Source organism: Aotus nancymaae, unplaced genomic scaffold (assembly GCF_030222135.1).
Source record: "Aotus nancymaae isolate 86718 unplaced genomic scaffold, 86718_ANA_hifiasm-v0.15.2.pri h1tg000019l, whole genome shotgun sequence".
In the NCBI taxonomy this organism is placed as follows: domain Eukaryota; kingdom Metazoa; phylum Chordata; class Mammalia; order Primates; family Aotidae; genus Aotus; species Aotus nancymaae.
In genome coordinates, this window is record NW_026988431.1 from 35298352 (window position 1) to 35315415 (window position 17064).

Sequence of the window (17064 nt, forward strand, 5' to 3'; positions counted from 1 at the left end):
TCTAAACCTTCTGAAGTCCACTTATGTATATATAGCATAAGCTCTCTGTGTGAACCTCTAATTGCCTTTGGGCTTGCAATTGTGGGGAGTGTTTCAGGTGCTTTTGAGGTTGGCAAGGGAACTAGCTCCCATCTGTGAAACTTCCAATGAGGCTTTAACAATGGGAATAGAATATGGTTTGATAGCAGCAGCTTGTTGGGATCTCCTGGGAACTGGCTCTAGCACTGTGGCTGGGCAGGGTTCTGCAGTCCCAATTAGACTACTTGTCTGTTTAGCCAATTTGAAAGCCAAAATAATCACTGAAACTTCATTTCCATTGGTATTTATTCTAGCAATTAAAAAAAATGAGACTTCATTTACATTTAAGAAATGTTACCAGAAAGGCCTAGAGCATGTGGCCTCTCTCAGTTGTAAGGAAAGATTTGTGCAATCGGGATGAACCTAGCATCATAAAAGAGGTCCGCTTCCTCTGCGTAGCTGTGGCTAGTGCACACCTCTTTGCTATCACTTCTGCATCCAGGATAAATGTGCACATCCTGCATCCTGCAGGATTGTTGCATAGGTACATGCATGCCATGGTGGTTTGCTGTCCCCATCCCCCACCCCATCCCACCCCACCCCCACCTATGTCAGGCATTTCTCCAGGTGTTATCCCTCCCCCTCCTCCCTGCTGTCCCTGCTCCCCTCCTTTCCACCCCCCGTCCAGCCCTGTGAGTGTTGTTCCCTTCCCTGTGCCCAAGTGTTCTCATTGTTCATCACCCGCCTATGAGTGAAAACATGCGGTGTTTGGTTTTCTGTTCTTGTGTCAGTTTGCTGAGAATGATGGTTTCTAGGTTCATCCATGTCTCTACAAAGGACACAAATTCATCATTTTTTATGGCTGCATAGTATTCTACAGTGTATATGTGCCACATTTTTTTTGTCTAGTCTATCATCGATGGGCATTTGGGTTGGTTCCAGGTCTTTGCTATTGTAAACAGCACCGCAGTGAACATACGTGTGCATGCCTTTATGATAGAATGGTTTATAATCCTTTGGATATATACCCAGTAATGGGATTGCTGGGTCAAATGGAATTTCTATTTCTAGATCCTTGAGGAATCACCACACTGTCTTCCCCAATGGTTGAACTCATTTACACTCCCACCAACAGTGTAAAAGTGTTCCTTTTTCTCCACATCCTCTCCAGCATCTGTTGTCTCCAGATTTTTTAATGATCGCCATTCTAACTGGCTTGAGATGGTGAGACAGAGTCAGGCTCTGTTGCCAGGCTGAAGCACAGTGGCACAATCTTGGCTCACTGCAACCTCTGCCTCCCAGGTTCAAGTGGTTCTCCTGCCTCAGCCTCCTGAGTAGCTGGGATTAACAGGCACCCACCACCACACCCAGCTAATTTTTGTATTTTTAGTAGAGATGGGGCTTCATCATGTTCGCCAGGATGGTCTTGATTTCTTGACCTCATAATCTGCCCACCTTGGCCTCTCAAAGTGCTGGAATAACAGGCTACTTATCCCATTTCTAAGAATAAAAATTCAAGTTCTACTCATAAACTATAAATATTGTGTACTCACATCTGCCTCATTTCTGGACCTCTAAATTGGGCCTGATCGCCCAGGAACTGTAACCCAGCTGTGCAAGGGAGTGAGTCAGGTAGGCTGCCAGTTGTGCCAGACTAGTGCTTTGAGGGAGCCCTGGGGTTTCCAGGAGACGCTGCAGCACGTGGAGGTCCAAGGCACCTCTCCCCATGCCATGACCAGAGCGACTCTATTTTACCTATTTTGTGTTAGCTGTTAATAAAAAGGCCAAGCGTGTTTGAAGAAGCACAGTTCTAGGCACTTTCTCAAAAAGCTACCACCCTGCTCCTTGCCTGATCCTCATCTACTCTTGGTGGAGATCTCACCTCAGGGTAGGCTACCTGGGACTCCCCTCTAGTAACTGCCTCGGTCCCTGTCTCTGCCAGGGGACTCTCCTCCAGTGTTGTGGGCTGTGACCCTCCTAGAGTGTCCAGCCTTGCCTACTCCTACTATGACACCTCCCTCTAGTCCTAGATAAGAAAGACTTTCTACCCTGGATCCTAGTGTTGCCGAATCCCACCCTCTACTCGACAAATAAGGCAGCAGGATGTAGAGAAGCTGTTTCTAAATATTAGAACCTGTAAATAGAGAGATGTAGAATGCTCATTGTGGCTTTTGAGAGAAGCCAAAGCAAATAGGAATGGCCAAAAAGAGATAAGAAGGCAGAAATAACCCCTGAGAGTTGCAGTAAGCAGTAAGGTATGATGCGTGGGTATAGGGAAACTGGAGCCTCAAGTAGTCCTGAGATCATGTGGTTGCACATTTTCAGGTCATTTTTTTCTGCCAGACAATAGCATTAGTACAGAGACTTGGAGTGCATGCTTTCACTTAATAAGCATGGTCTAATTTCGTACAAAATTCTCTTAATAAAGTCTGTGTTGAAATTATCCTGAGTCCCTAGGGTGTCTACAGCAGGAAGAAAGTGACACATTCTAGAGTAGTCTGCCTTACATTCAGGTCATGCTTTCCAAGGAGTTCTTCATGAAGCTCCAGTCCTACCCCTTCACAAAAAGGACAAGGTCAAGTTGAGGAAACAGCATAAGACATTCCTAAACCACCAGGTTTGAGAGTCGTCATAATTGCATGTTCACTTATTAAAATAAGGTTCTCAAGAGCACTCCAATAAAGCAATCTGAGTTTGATTCAGGTTCCTCAATCTTATGCAGCCATAGAACTCACTCTGTGAAATATCTCATTGGAGTTATTAATGCAGTTCTTCCCTATTAGGTCAAGAGTTTGCAGGGGGCAAGGGCTACCTGCTCTGAGACATCCTCTCCTCACCTTCCTTGACTTCAGGACTTATATAGAGGTTGATAACGAACATTTGTTGAATTATATCCTATTCTTTGAGGCTATTTTGACAAAGGCATGTGGCTTATGTTCTGGCACACACAGAGGTAACTAAAAAGATGTCTCTTAATATAGTCTATATTAAAAATCAAGAAAAGATTTTTTTTAGGTTCTGGAGTCCATTTGACATGTGGGTGCATTTGGTTTGAAGATGATACAGATTAAAATCAAGTTTAAAGTTCAGTGAATCGTGTTTGGAAACACGGTATCACTGAGTTATACTTTTAACTTTGTATCATATTTTGAAGATGTGATTAATTAGAAGATTTGACGAGGGTCTGAAAGCAAAAACAGTATCGTCTCTAAGAGACACACAGTGGAGAGGGAAAGAGCCTCTGAAAAGAGAGACGACAGAAAATTCACCTGATATATCCCATCCTGGGGTTCCTTGGCTCTTTGCTCTCTATCACTGGCTGCCGAGTCTGAGTTGCATACAGCCAGCACAGTGCTGAGCATCTTACGTGTGTTCTCATTTAGTCTTCGCAGCCTGATGCATAGGCATAAGTACGACCCCCATTTTGCCAATGAGGAAACGGGGATTCAGAGATGATAAGTACCTTGCTGTGAGTCATGTAGAGCTGGATTTTGAATGCAGGTCTATGCCACCAAAGGCCTCACTCCTACGTATGCTGCTGGGCCACCACAGCCAAATAAGGAAGGCCAAAGGATTCCGGATTTACCCAAACTCCCTTGGGATTTTTCACACAGATTGGACAGAGTCAAGCTAAGGACTAACGTTAACTACAGGCCCATCAGGCATCATGTTTAGTAGGGGGAGGGGTGAATTTGGAGTCAGTAGAGAATTCCAGAACCTTCCAATGCTGCTTATTTGCTCTAGGTCTTTGAAGTCAGCATCTTCCTCCTCTCTCAGGCCCTCAGTTCCTTTATGTGTAGAACAAAATAAGAGTCTAGATAATATATGAAAGCCCTTCCAACTCCATGAATTTAGGTTCTCAGCCCCAGAGAGCTGACATTTGTAGTCATCCCTAAGTTCTATGTTTCGTTCACTAATAATGCTATATAAATATTTGCTGGAAAGGCTACAGAGGCAGATTCATAAAAATAAAAGGGTTGAGAAAGCCTGTGGGAGTCTGTCGTAGCCAGCCACGATGACAGGTCATCTGTCCCCACAAGCCACCTGCAGCCTACAGCTGTGTGAGCATTCCCCCTGGATTGTATGGACAGAGTTTTAAAGCTGCACTTACAGGGGTATATTACACACTTCACTTAGTCTTTGTATTCCATAGCTATCTCCATCACTGCAATGAGGAAGTGAGAGAAAGCAAGATTTCAGATGGCCTCATTATTTGCATTGCATACAATTGATACCCAAGCATCCATGAAATTGTGTTCATCAAGGGGCATCCCCAGGAAGCAGCCATACACAGAGCAGCATCCAACCCCAGCAAAGATGATGCATGGCCCCACTCCTTTCTGTGTGTTTCTCAGACTAAATAGTCATGGGAATGACAGCTGGAAAAAGCAGCAGCATCCTGAACACACTTTGCACAGGAAGAGACTTAGTATGTTCACACTAGATAGATGCGTGCTTTTTTTTTTTGAGATGAAGTCTCACTCTGTCACCAGGCTAGAGTACAGTGGTGCAATCTCAGGTCACTGTAACCTCTCCTCACGGGTTCAGGTGATTTTGCTGCCTCAGTCTCCCGAGTAGCTGCTACTACAGGAACGTGCCACCATGCCCAGCTAATTTTTGTATTTTTAGTAGAGACGAGGTTTTGCCATGTTGGCCAGGATGATCTTGATCTCTTGACCTCATGATCTGCCCTCCTTGGCTTCCTAAAGTGATGGGATTGAAGGCGTGAGCCACCACACCCAGCCAATGCATGCATATTTTTACTTCAAAATATACTTAGAAGTGAGAGACATACTGGTTCAAAAGCTGTATTTATCATGCATGAGCCCCACCACTCAAATGAAAGGAATCTGGAGGAATAAGTGTGTAGCTCTTCATTCGTGATGCAAACTCTGACTGAGAATAAGATAGGCTACATTAAATCGTGTTTGCTAAATACAACTGTTTTTTAAGACAACCATATTCTAGCAAACTTGATACCAGTTACTGGGAGTTGCTGCTTAAGCCAGTCTGTGTCCACAGAGCCCAGTATAACTGAACATTTTCCCCCAGCATTGAGTCAGCTCCAGGCCCCTTCTACTCTTCTCTCTGCCATGACCCTCCTTGGGACAATGAGCTCAAAGCCAGGGTATATTTAGATGGAAGGTAAGCTAGAAGAAACAACTAGGAAAAATTAAAAGAACAGAAGCTAAGACTTCAAAAATGCAATCCCTCTGCTTAAGAATTAAATAAAGTAGCATGTGAAAGAACTTGTCATGTTTCAAGAGTCTAACAAATGATGGTTATTTTTTTGCCTCTTACCTGTTGGACACATTGCCTACATCAATTGTTTGGAAATGAAACATGTCCTGACTTAGAACCTATCATACTGGCAATTTACTCACACATTTTTATTTTATTTTCAGTGCCTTTATGTTATTCTCGCAAATAAATGTAAGCTCCTGAAGACCATGGTTCACATCTTAAATTAACTGAATCTAACAGAAGGCCAGTCATACAGAAAATGCTTTAAAAATGGGTGCAGATCTAGCCTCAGGAATCCAAAATCATGTTTGCAAACATTTAAAGAAGGTCCTTTATAGAAAAAAAATCAGGTATTTTTTCCTTAAGATGATTCATAAGCATGTTTATGTCTAAATGTTAACCAACAAAGGAGTCATGTGGTCTATGCAGACACTTTAGGTAGTCAAAGGAAAGAGATTTTAAATGCATCTTTTATTTTTTTTAAATCCTGCATCACAACCACCTGGCACCACCAGGCAACCTCAGCTGGGTTGTTCTGTGCATGGGTGGATGTACTCACGCTATAGGAACACACACTTCACCACTTCGTACTGGTGTGGCCTTCGGCCACCTACTTCCCCCTTTTCTAAGCCTAAATTTGTTCATCTGTAACTATAGATGAGTGTCTACTTCCCAGGAGTTTTATGAAGATTCCATGAAACAATGTATGCTGAATATGTCACATGGTGTTTGGTACATAATGCATGCCCAGTAAATAATAGGAGTTGTTGGATTTGCTGCTCCAAGGATGAGGAGACTGAAATGAGATGACCACTGGAGAGTGGCAGCGCCACCATCCACACACAGGCTCACACCCTCTGCCTGCAGATCAACAGGGATGCCCCTTTGCTGGAATAGGAACATGCTAATGGCTTCAAGGAGCACTTTATGCATGGGAGCATTGAGGATGTATATCAGAAAACCCCAGTTAGCTTTCCCCACAGCCATGGGTCATCTCAACCAATTCCTCAAAGCCAAATCTGTTTACAGCTTTTTGTAAACTGAGTACCTCAAAATAAACTTATTCTTTTATTTCCAAAGTAAAGATGCTTTGGGTGGCAAGTAACAACACTGTGGGTCAAAATCCATAAAGAGGGATGAGTAGCACCCCAGGCTGAGAACGTCCCAAGGCAGAGCAGAGCAGCTCAGGCGCCACTCTTCCCCGCTGGGGCTTTCCTGGCACTGCCCTCCTCCATGCAGGGCCTTGGTCATCACCAGTCTGCTGGCAAGATAGCTTCAACAGCCAACCTCCCATCTTCCCATAACTGTCTCCAGGAAAGAGAGCAAGAGTTTGTTCCAGAAACTTTAAGAGGAAAAATTGAAGCTTTTTATACAGAGGTTGACAATCAGCTTATCTCATGATACTGGCCTCAATTTGGTCTCATGATTCTTCCTGGATCAATTCCTGTGACTTATTGATTGCCAGGTGATGGCTTCATCCTAGGTCCCAGGTCCACCTCTCAATCTATCACAGGTGTAATAGGAATGGAATAATCTAATTAACTTGAACTAAAGAGAGTCTGTCTCTGGAGTGCGAGTCAATACCTTAAACTTTAGGACTGCCTTTGCAAGAGGGAAGGAGTGAGATTGATATTGGAAGGAACCACAATACCTACCACTCTGCTGATATTCAACTCACCATCTCCTTCAATTCAAGCACACAATTACAAAACGTCTGCTGTGTGCCAGGCATGGTGCAGGATGCCAGGAAGACACAAGATGCCCAGTATTGTTGACAGGAATAAATGAGCCGGCTTACACAAAGTGCCTGTTGCAGCACTCAGCCCCTAAAACTTGCTCAGGATTGTCTTCATTAAAATGAATAATGCATGAGTGATTCTTGCCATTCAGGAGAGAAAGACTGACTAATAAGTTAGACTAGTGTGCACAGAGCAACAAGACTAAGGCTGCGGGTGCACAAAGGATAGAGATCACAGGAGGAGTGCACAAGGCCCAACCCCACAAGAAGCTGTAGCCCAGTGGTTCTTAACCTTGACTTCACATTCGATTCACCTGAGAAGTTTTCAAGACTCCCTATACCAATTAAGTCAGAATCCCTGGGGACGTAACCCAGCACCAGGCATCAGTTTGTCTTTCTAAAGATCTCCAAATGATTAAAATGTGTAGCCAAGGCTAAGAAACACCGTATTTTAGGCTACTGCAGACATAAACACATACCTGTAAACAATTAGCTAGCAATGCCAGGTGATGAGGGGTATGCTAAAATGGATCAGGGTGGGGTGGGGCTCCAGGAAGGGAAAGGGTAGGTAGGGGAGGGGGCTCAGGTCAGGGAGGCACATGGTGGGCAGAGGGGAATCATGGAGGGTTTCCATGCACATAAGGAAACAGGAGTCTTAAGGGGCCTTGAGGAACTGTGAGATTTGCCTAATGTAAGTTATTTGGGAGTGGTGTCTCAGTGTGAAGAGGAATAGGTTTAAGCAAAGACATATGGGCAGGTGTGGAAGGTATATGCATCTAGATTCAATCAGGAGAGAGAAAACTATAATTTCAACAGAAAAAAATGAATAAAGGGATTAGAGTAACATGGAATTAGTGGGTAAGAACTCTAAAGAGGACTCTAAAGAACACAGGAATAGAATCTATAAGGACCATCCACTACCCTCAGGGCTGAGATAGAGCATCCCAGGGAAAGCCTGCTGCCCCCAAGCTGATATCTAGACTTTGTTGGCACAGCATGGCTTGAAGAATAGCAGAGAAGTTGCAGGGATGTCATTTGTTGGAAATCTGCCCTCTAGGGAGCTGGAGAAGCCTTTCACAGGAAGGTGTCTCGTAGGAGCACACTCTTAGCAACTGCTAGCAGCAAAGAGGGCTGAGGAAGCTGCTGACTAGGTGTTGCAAGAGCCAGGCATTGGGAAAACTGAAGGAGCCACCAAGAGAGCCCAGGAGAACCTGGAAGCAAAACCCAGAAATGTGCCAAGGATCAAGCAGAGGCCCAGGGAGCTTACAAAACCTTCCTGGGAAACTAGCAAAGCTGGAGTTCAACCCAGGTCCATCTTTTCTATGCATTGTTCTTCTCTGGACAAACAGGAGTACAAGATCCAGGCTGGGAAGGTTGCTCACAGACAGAAGGGGCCTGTGCTCAGTAAGGTTAGTAACAAAGGTCTCCTAGGGGAGGCAAGCCTTCAAATGGACCTCAGAGATCATATTTGGAAAACAGGGAGAAAAGAGGGAGTGGATTTCAAGCTGGCATTGCAACACAAGCACTTGGAACACTTGCACATGGGTAGAAGTGGACCTGAGCTCTCATAGGCCTCAGCACAGCCAGGAGAGAGTGTGGTAGCAGACAGAAAGCAGGCGATGAGAGGAAAGCCAAAGGCAGAATGGAATCAGGAAGTCCTTTTAGGTCAAAGGCCTTGAATTTAAGCACGTGTGAAATCGACACATCATGAGAAAGCCAGAGCTCATAAATGGAGCGTTTCTAGGATTCCTCAGTCGCATGCGAAGCTCTCAGTGGAATATAGGGAAGCAAATGCCAGCTTTGAGGTAGACAGACTAGAACTAGAGCATCAGCTCCAGTGTTTAGCTATATGTCCTGGGGAAAGTATTGTTTTTGAGTCTCAGGGCTCTGCACCTGCCAGGTGAAAACGATGCCACCACATCCTTGCCGGCTTGTTCAGATGAAGTTCCTGGCAGAGACTGGCACAAGGTAGGCCTGGAGTTTAATCAATAACAGCTTCCTTCTCCCTCCTATTTTCACTCATGAGACTCCTCCCATCTCCTAAGACAGTGTACCCTTGAAAATAACCTTTAAAATTCAGAAATGCCAGGATTCCTAAATCTGGTGCAGCCAGGGAGAGCCAGAGCATTAGCAGCATGTAACTTCTTATCGAGATTCTGGCTAATGTGTTCATCACTCAGAAGGAAAAGCTCAGGTTCAGGGGACACACAGGGCATCTTTGCCTGCATGGCCAAGTGGTGTCTTGAGGTGCTGTTTCCTACCTGGTCTCCACAGGGCAAATGACGGTGTTTTGTTTTTTGTTTTTGTTTTCAGGAGGAGAAGTCACCAAACCACGGTTTGCTCAGTTCTTTCATGGCAGCCTGGCCAGTCTCACCATCCGCCCTGGCAAAATGGAAAGCCAGAAGGTGATTTCCTGCCTTCAGGCCTGCAAGGAAGGGCTGGATATTAATTCCTTGGAAAGCCTTGGCCAAGGAATAAAGGTAAGGCAGGAACTGGCATTGCCCCCCATAAGACAGTGATTCATGATGCCCAGTCTGCCCAGCGCCAGCACAGACTGGGAAATGGAGCTTCCTGGAACGTTGCACAAAAATGGCTCCATGGCAAAGTGCAGCCATGAGATGGGGGATCTGGGGGGAGATTAGTAACCATTACTTCCACAGTGGACTTCTGCGGCCATCTTCCAAAACTCCCAGATCAAGCCCTTGCGTATAATCAGCCCACTACACAGAAGCAGTCACGTGTTCCGTGTCTTCCTGGATGAAGTTGTTATATCTCATTTGTGTGTTAGTTGGCTGCTCTGTTGTTTATTTGCCTAAAGGTACTGAAGGATGCAAGAATGCATTTCAAAAGCATAAAAAGTAAACAAAAACTTAGGACCTTGTGAAATACAAATTTAAAAGGAAAGTGGAAACCTGGGTGGGGTGGAATTAGAAAGCAGGTGTGGAGGTCATTCTGTCTTACATTGTTACTTCAAGGCCCAAGAAACATGAGCCAGGTGCGGTGGCTCACACCTGTAATCCCAGCACTTTAGGAGGCCAAGGCAGGCAGATCACAAGGTCAGAAGTTCAAGACCAGCCTGACCAACATGGTGAAACCCCATGTCTACTAAAAATACAAAAATTAGCTGGGTGTGGTGGTGCTCATCTGTAATCCCAGCTACTCAGGAGGCCGAGGCAGGAGAATCGCTTGAACCCGAGAGGTGGAGGCTGCAGTGAGCTGAGATCGTGCCACTGTACTCCAGCCTGCTGGGTAACAGAGCAAGACTCTGTCTCAAAAAAAAAAAAAAAAAAGAAAAGAAAAAAGAAACATGAACAGTTAATGATTTGTATTGTTTATGCAAAATAGAAATATTCAAGTGATCTCAGAGAAGCAAAGGTTCATTTGAGAGAAGCTCCCCCTGAAGAGGACAGGGAGAGATGTGACTGACTGTGGCCTCAGCAAGAACCCTCTGAAAGGCAGGGTCAGTTTCTAAACTCACCTGGCCTTACAAAGCGAGCACATGTTGGTGCTGGCCCACGGAATCCTGAATAAAGAGCAGAGCTAATATCATTGTAGCCCCCACTCAATCACAGTGGACCCCAGTATGAAAAGGCAGTCCTTCAGCCTCCTCTGGAAGTTGGAACAGCCCAGCCTGTGCCTCCTGCAACACGGATAGCCCCATGAAACCCCAGCAGTTGCGAGGGTTTCTGTCCTTGGCCATTTCCCTAGAGAGTGTGACAAAAGCAGAGGTTTCACAGCTGGCCACCATCCCTGACCCAGCACTGCCCGTGGGCAGCTCTGCCCTGCCCTGCCCTGGGCCTGTCTCACCTGGACAGGGAGTCACCACTCCAACAGAAATTTCCAGATCAGTAGCCTACTGCTAGTCAAGCTCTGGTGCTGGGTATCCCTGGAAAAGCTGCTGGTCTGAGAGTATTCTTCAAATTGCAGCCACTTCCACAATCATTCCATGGACATGCTAATATTCTATTATAGGCTGGGTACTGATATGAAAAAAAGTGTTCTGAGCTTACTGTCTTCAAGGACCTCAGTGACACAAACAGACGTTTGTAATCGAGTTGATGACTACAACAATGACTATGAACATTAACATTTACTGAGGGTCTCTCAAGTGCCAGACACTGTCTGTCCTAAATGATTCATGGGTATTGATTCCCAGAACACTCTCATGACAAAGGAACCATAAATATTCCCATTTTTGTATATGAGGAATGAAAAACTGAAGGAGATGGGGAACTGGCCTAAGATCCCACCGGGCGCAGTGGCTCACGCCTGTAATCCCAGCACTTTGGGAGGCCGAGGCAAGTGTATCACCTAAGGTCAGGAGTTCAAGTCCAGGCTAACATGGTGAAACCCTGTCTACTAAAAATACAAAAATTAGCCTGGTGTAGTGGTGGGTGCCTGTAATCCCAGCTACTCGGGAGGCTGAGGCAGGAGAATCACTTGAACACGGGAAGCAGAGATTGCAATGAGCCAAGATTGTGCTATTGCACTCCAGCCTGAGCGGCAGAGCAAGACACCATCTCAAAAAAAAAAAAAAAAAAAAATCCCAGAATTAGTGATGAATAGATTCAGTCCCACTCCAGAGATCCAGAACCTTGGAGAATGGCAGTCAGGGAAGGCTCCTTGGAGGAGATGAGGCCAGAGTAGAATGTTTACAAATAGGTAGGAACCAACTAGGAAAAAGGCAGGGGTGGAGAGGGGATGGGAAAGAGGGAAGTCATTCCAGGCAGATCCAAAAGTGTGAGTGATGATGGAGGGCTGAGGACGAGCACAGGATTCACTAGAACTTCAACAAAGCCAGTGTTATGAGTGTCTAACTGCAGGAGGAAAAAGGTGGAAGGTGCCAGAGAGGTAGGCAGAGGCCACTATTCACCTAGTTTAGGTGTTTACGTTTTTTTTCTGTCAGCAATGGTGAGCCACTGTAGGCTCAGGCGAGGGAGGGTGATCTCAGCATATGTGGGGTTTAGGATGCTCAGCATGGGGAAGATGGGAGGAGTACAAAAGTCACGGCAAGGCAGGATTGACTTTCCAGAACATTGTTGAACATGGATTAGATACACACACACAGTTGCTCTCAATAGCTAATCACTTGTCCTTGGGGCAAGCTCAAAAGATATCTCATATTGGAAAGGGCAGTCTTGACCTACTGTTCGCATTGCTTCCTTAGAGTTCAGTCAACCCCGTGATGGAAAAATCTATCCTCCTAACGTCTTCTCTTTTTCTGATTCTAAATGTACTCTCTGCCTCTGAGTAGATCTTCTCTGCTCTGAACCATTGCAGGCAGGCACAGTTTCAGGGTGGTAGGCACTACAGGGCAAAAACACAAAGATGCTGGGCCCAAAAGTCTTGCCTTTTTATTAAAATTACAAATATATGAACCACAGCAATTTCTACAGAGTAGTCATAGCCTATGAAAAGAGGAGGTGCTAAAGTAAGGGGCACAAAAAAATGGGGACTGAGGAAGCAAATCTGACTTTTCCAGATGCTACCTGTTTATAACCAAGCCACTGCAAACGATCCTTTTCCATTTCTAGGGCTTGGCTGGTAAGAACTAGAGCACTGTGTGAGAAGTTAATAAGATGCCCAATTTATGGAGCACCACTGGGGGCTATTTCATGTTCATTATCCCTACTCCTCACAACAAATTAAATACTATGACCCCATTTCAAAACTAAGGGGACTGGGGCTCAGGGATTTGTCCAAAATAAGTTAATGCTCTTCCCTCCATACCAGCAACTCAGATTAGAAGACATTCTTAAAAATCATTAAAATAAATTTCCTTCCTTTCCTCCCTCCCTTTACCCCTCATGTCATTTCAGAATAATGACTATTATTTTATTTGCCAGTTACTGGCCTCCTCTTACCTCTCTGGCTGGTGGAGAGAAGTGAGGCCCTTTTGTGATTAAGGAAATTCTCTACCTGATCACAGGGATCAGCCTATGTTTCTTGCTTTACTTGTCTTCTTCTGAATCATGCATATTTATCAATATTTCTCCAGCATGTCTGAGTCCTAAAATGGTCTAGTGGCTGCTGTCTTGCATCCATACAAGATACTGTGGAATCACCGCATTCCTGAGTAATACCCTGTTCTGATTTTTATAGCACAGTCCTTGCCAATTTGTCATCTCCATCATGTGGAAGAACGGGAAAGAGCAAGAACTTTAGAAGTAGACACTCCTGGGTTCAAATCACGATGCTGATTATTTATTAGCTGAGTGGCCTTGGGCAAGACACTTTAATCCCTTAGTCTAAATCTCTCATGTATAAAATAAACATAATATTATTTATGTTACAGTGATGTAACAATTATATATCTAAATTATATATACTTAATTTATATATTATATACATTTTAGTGTATATATGTATATACTATATATGTATATACTATATATATATATATACTATATATGTATATATATTGTGGATTATATATTATATATATAATACACACAGACACACACACATATATATCCTAACAACCTAGTAGACTCTCAACAAACCACAGCTCCCTTTTGTTGCAAAGGAACTTCTGAAGTGGCAAATCTTCATCTGACCCCACTCAGAGAAATGGTTTAGCTGAATCTGTAAGTCAGAAAAATCAGAGTCCAAATTTTGTGTTATTTACTTAATATGGACCATGGGCAGGCAGGTGTCAGGGGGAACAGCAGGGTTCCTGTTGAGTCATAGCTAGCCTGCTCTCAAAGGAACAGCCCAGGGCTTTGAGCAGTGATTTCACTGGTGGTCCAGCCTGCTGGGGGGCTGGAGATGCCACTTAAACCTCTAAGAGAAGACTCTAATAGGAACACCATTCTGCAAGGGCTATCTATCTAGGACCTTCCTGGCTCAAAGAAAGGCTATGGCCACAGCACAGATTCCCAAGGGGGAGTGAGCACTATCACCCTTTGCTGGGGACCCTAGCATGCCACCATCTCCTGCCTTGGTAGAGATGCCAGTACAAACATGTCTTCTGTTTAACTGGACACCCATTCAAAGAGCTGGAAATACCACAATTAAAAAAAGAAAACAAAAACTCAAAACCTGCTCTGGAGGTTTTATTGACCCTGCAAGAACTATGTTGACGGCTAGGCCAGTGCCCACCTTCACGCTTTGTGGCACACCTCCCAGTGCTGTGGCACAGAACAGGGTATTAACCAGAGATCCAACACACTGTCTCTTCCAGTCTCTCTCCAGGTGGCTGCAGAGGGATTATGACCTCTGCTGATCACCATAGGATACTGCTTATCCATCCCTCTAGAAGAACCTCTTGATTTTCCTACGCAGCCCTCATGTGAGGCTCAGAGACCAGCCTCCACTGCAGACCTATTATCTACCTCAGGCTTTTCATGTGCTTGACCCTGCAGTGGTGCTGAGGAAAAGTCAGTAGCCCTGCCCTTGAAGTCCTCACAATCTTCTGGAGGATGCAGACAGACAGACAGCAACAGCACAAGACTCTGCTATAGGAAGATGGTGCAGGGGACGAGGCTGGAGAGGAGGGGCAGAAAAACCTCTTAAAACATAGATGGTGTTTGTAGAACAATGACCTTCAATCTTCTCAAATCTGGAACTGATGACTTGCAAATACCTCAGCACTAATCATGACTCACTAGCATGAGGCAGCTCCAGGGATAAGCACCCTAAGCTGCTGAGGCCTTCCAGGGAAGAGAGATGCTGACTCAGATACTGACTGTGGCATCAACCATGCTTATGCCTGGGCACTCCAGGATCTAGCACCAGAGAGTGGTGCTCGTGGCCAAATGTCACGGCTCAGCGAGACACCGCTCCTCAGGACTTGGAAGGACAGAAGAGAACTGAATCACAAGGACACGAGAGCAGTGAAGGTTGGACACAAAGACTCAGTGCTGGCATAATTACAGTAGTAAGAATTATCATCCAAGCTATGGCATATTGAATATCTTGTAAGTGCTAGAAACGTTATACCCACACAGATAGATATTCATTTCCCCCGTTATTTAAACAAGGAAATGAAGTCTAAAGAGGGAAAGGAAGTACTCTAAAGTTGTACTTTGTAGCCTGTACTGGAACTGGAATATTAGAATCCACAAAGCCCATGGTCTTTCAAAGATGCCTTATGGCCTTGGGGAAGTGAGAATCAGGCCTGGGAAGTGCCATTTTCCCAAACAGGCTAAGCTGTTACAGTAGCATATGATCCCCAAACCTCAAGCCTCACAGGCTTAACATTACAAGTTCAGTTTTCTCTTAGGAAGGTGGGGTGGGGTTTCTGCCTAGAATGCGCAAGTCACTGAAGTGGAGGGAAAAAGACGCTGCAGCATCCTACGGGTGTTTCACTGCCTCAGCTCAGATTCATGTGACTCTGGCCACCTGTGGCACAAGGTGGCTGAGGAGTGTAGCCTCCACAATGCCCAGGAAGGAAAGGAGAACAGGGTTTGGCGAGTAGTGATAATGACTTCCACAGAGCTTGACTGAAAAGACAAGTGAGAGAAAACAGCCCCTTTGGGGAGTGACAGGAGATGATAGTGTAGGCTGGAGACCCTTCACTAATTCATCTAGCAGCAGCTTTCAGAACACTAAGGCTAAGTTCTGGGATGCAGGGATAAGAGGCAGAGTCCCTGTGTTCATGAACTACTGGGCATTGTACTATAATAGTGGTATTACCATTTTGTAAGTGCTACAGGAGAAAGGCACCAAAGCCCGGTGGGAATCGAAATGAGAGAAGCTGGGAGGCCTCAAGGACCAGGTAACAATGAAACACTCACATGATGGTCAAGGTGACAAAGATGGAGCTATCAGTTGGCTAGGGGACACCATGCAAGGGACTTAGGTGGTTCAGTGTCACCAACATCCACCTCCTGTTTCAGTCCAGACACAGAACACCCTTATAAACACATTTAAGTCAGATCAGAAAACGTTAATATACATTTTTCCTTAAACCTATGAAAATATATACTCAGCTCCTCATGCTAAAAAAAACTACAAATTAAAACTGCACTAAGATGGCATTTATCATTTATCAGATTGGCAAAAATCCTGACATCTGATAGCATACTGCGTTGTTGAGGAACTGAGAGAAGCTGCATTCTCCTACACCGTTGGGAGGAGTATGTGTTGATATAATCCCTAGCAATGGAGAAGTAGGCAACATTTATCAAAGCTAAAAGTGCACATACTCTTTGACCCAGCAATTTCACTTGTTGATGATCCTACAGTTGTGCTTGCACAAGATTATTCATTCTGACATTGTCAGTAAAAGATTAGAAATCTTTATTTTCCCAAATGACCATATTAGGAAACTGGTTTTAAAGATTACAGTTTATCCCTACAATGGAATACTATACACCTACTAAAAAAGAATAAGGAAGCTTGTCATGTACTGATACAGAAAGAGCTCCAAGATATGAGCCAAGTTAAAACAAAGTATGATATATTATGTAATGAGATACTTTTGCTATAAGAAGAAAAATGAAAATCTATATTCACTGATTATATATTTATAAGAATGCTTGAGTATAACTGTCAGGATAAGCTAAGTTATGCTACAGTAACAAATTATTTAATATCTCAGTGGCTTATGGAGCAAAATTTTATTTATTGCCCATGCTTCATGTCCATTATGGACAGGCTGCAGCTCTGATCCATACCTCCCTCACTGTGAGATGCAGGCTGCTGGACCAGCCCCTAAAGGAATGTTGCCAGTTTCATGGCAGAGAGAAACAGATGCAGCATACCATGAACTGGTTATTAAATCTTCCATAGGGTGTGAACCAAATAATATTTCTGCCCACATTTAGTTGACCAAGCAAGTAACATGACCATTGCTGAGTGCAACAGGGCAAAAACATATATCCTGCAGGGAAGGGTACCATAAGTCATACAGTCAAGCCTATTAATAATAAGGTAGACATGTATAAGTCTCCCATGGGAGGGGAAACAACGAATTGTGAACAACAATGCAGTCTGCCACTAAGAAACTAATATAACAGTGGGGACTTGTGGGATGGGACTGTGGAAACTGGGTGGATGGGAGATAGAAATAAGACGGATACTTTTCACCTAACACATATGTACATTTGAAACGTGAATAG

At 44.4% G+C, this 17064-nt stretch overlaps 1 protein-coding gene across 1 annotated transcript in view; it reads left to right on the forward strand.

Annotated features, from left to right (window-relative positions):
• CLSTN2 (calsyntenin 2) overlaps nucleotides 1-17064 on the forward strand; it is a 645554-nt gene that overhangs the window by 613581 nt on the left and 14909 nt on the right. Inside the window, exon 10 of the mRNA XM_021666625.2 lies at nucleotides 9314-9480. Coding sequence (XP_021522300.2) covers nucleotides 9314-9480 — 167 coding nt within the window. The remainder of the gene's footprint in view (nucleotides 1-9313; nucleotides 9481-17064) is intronic.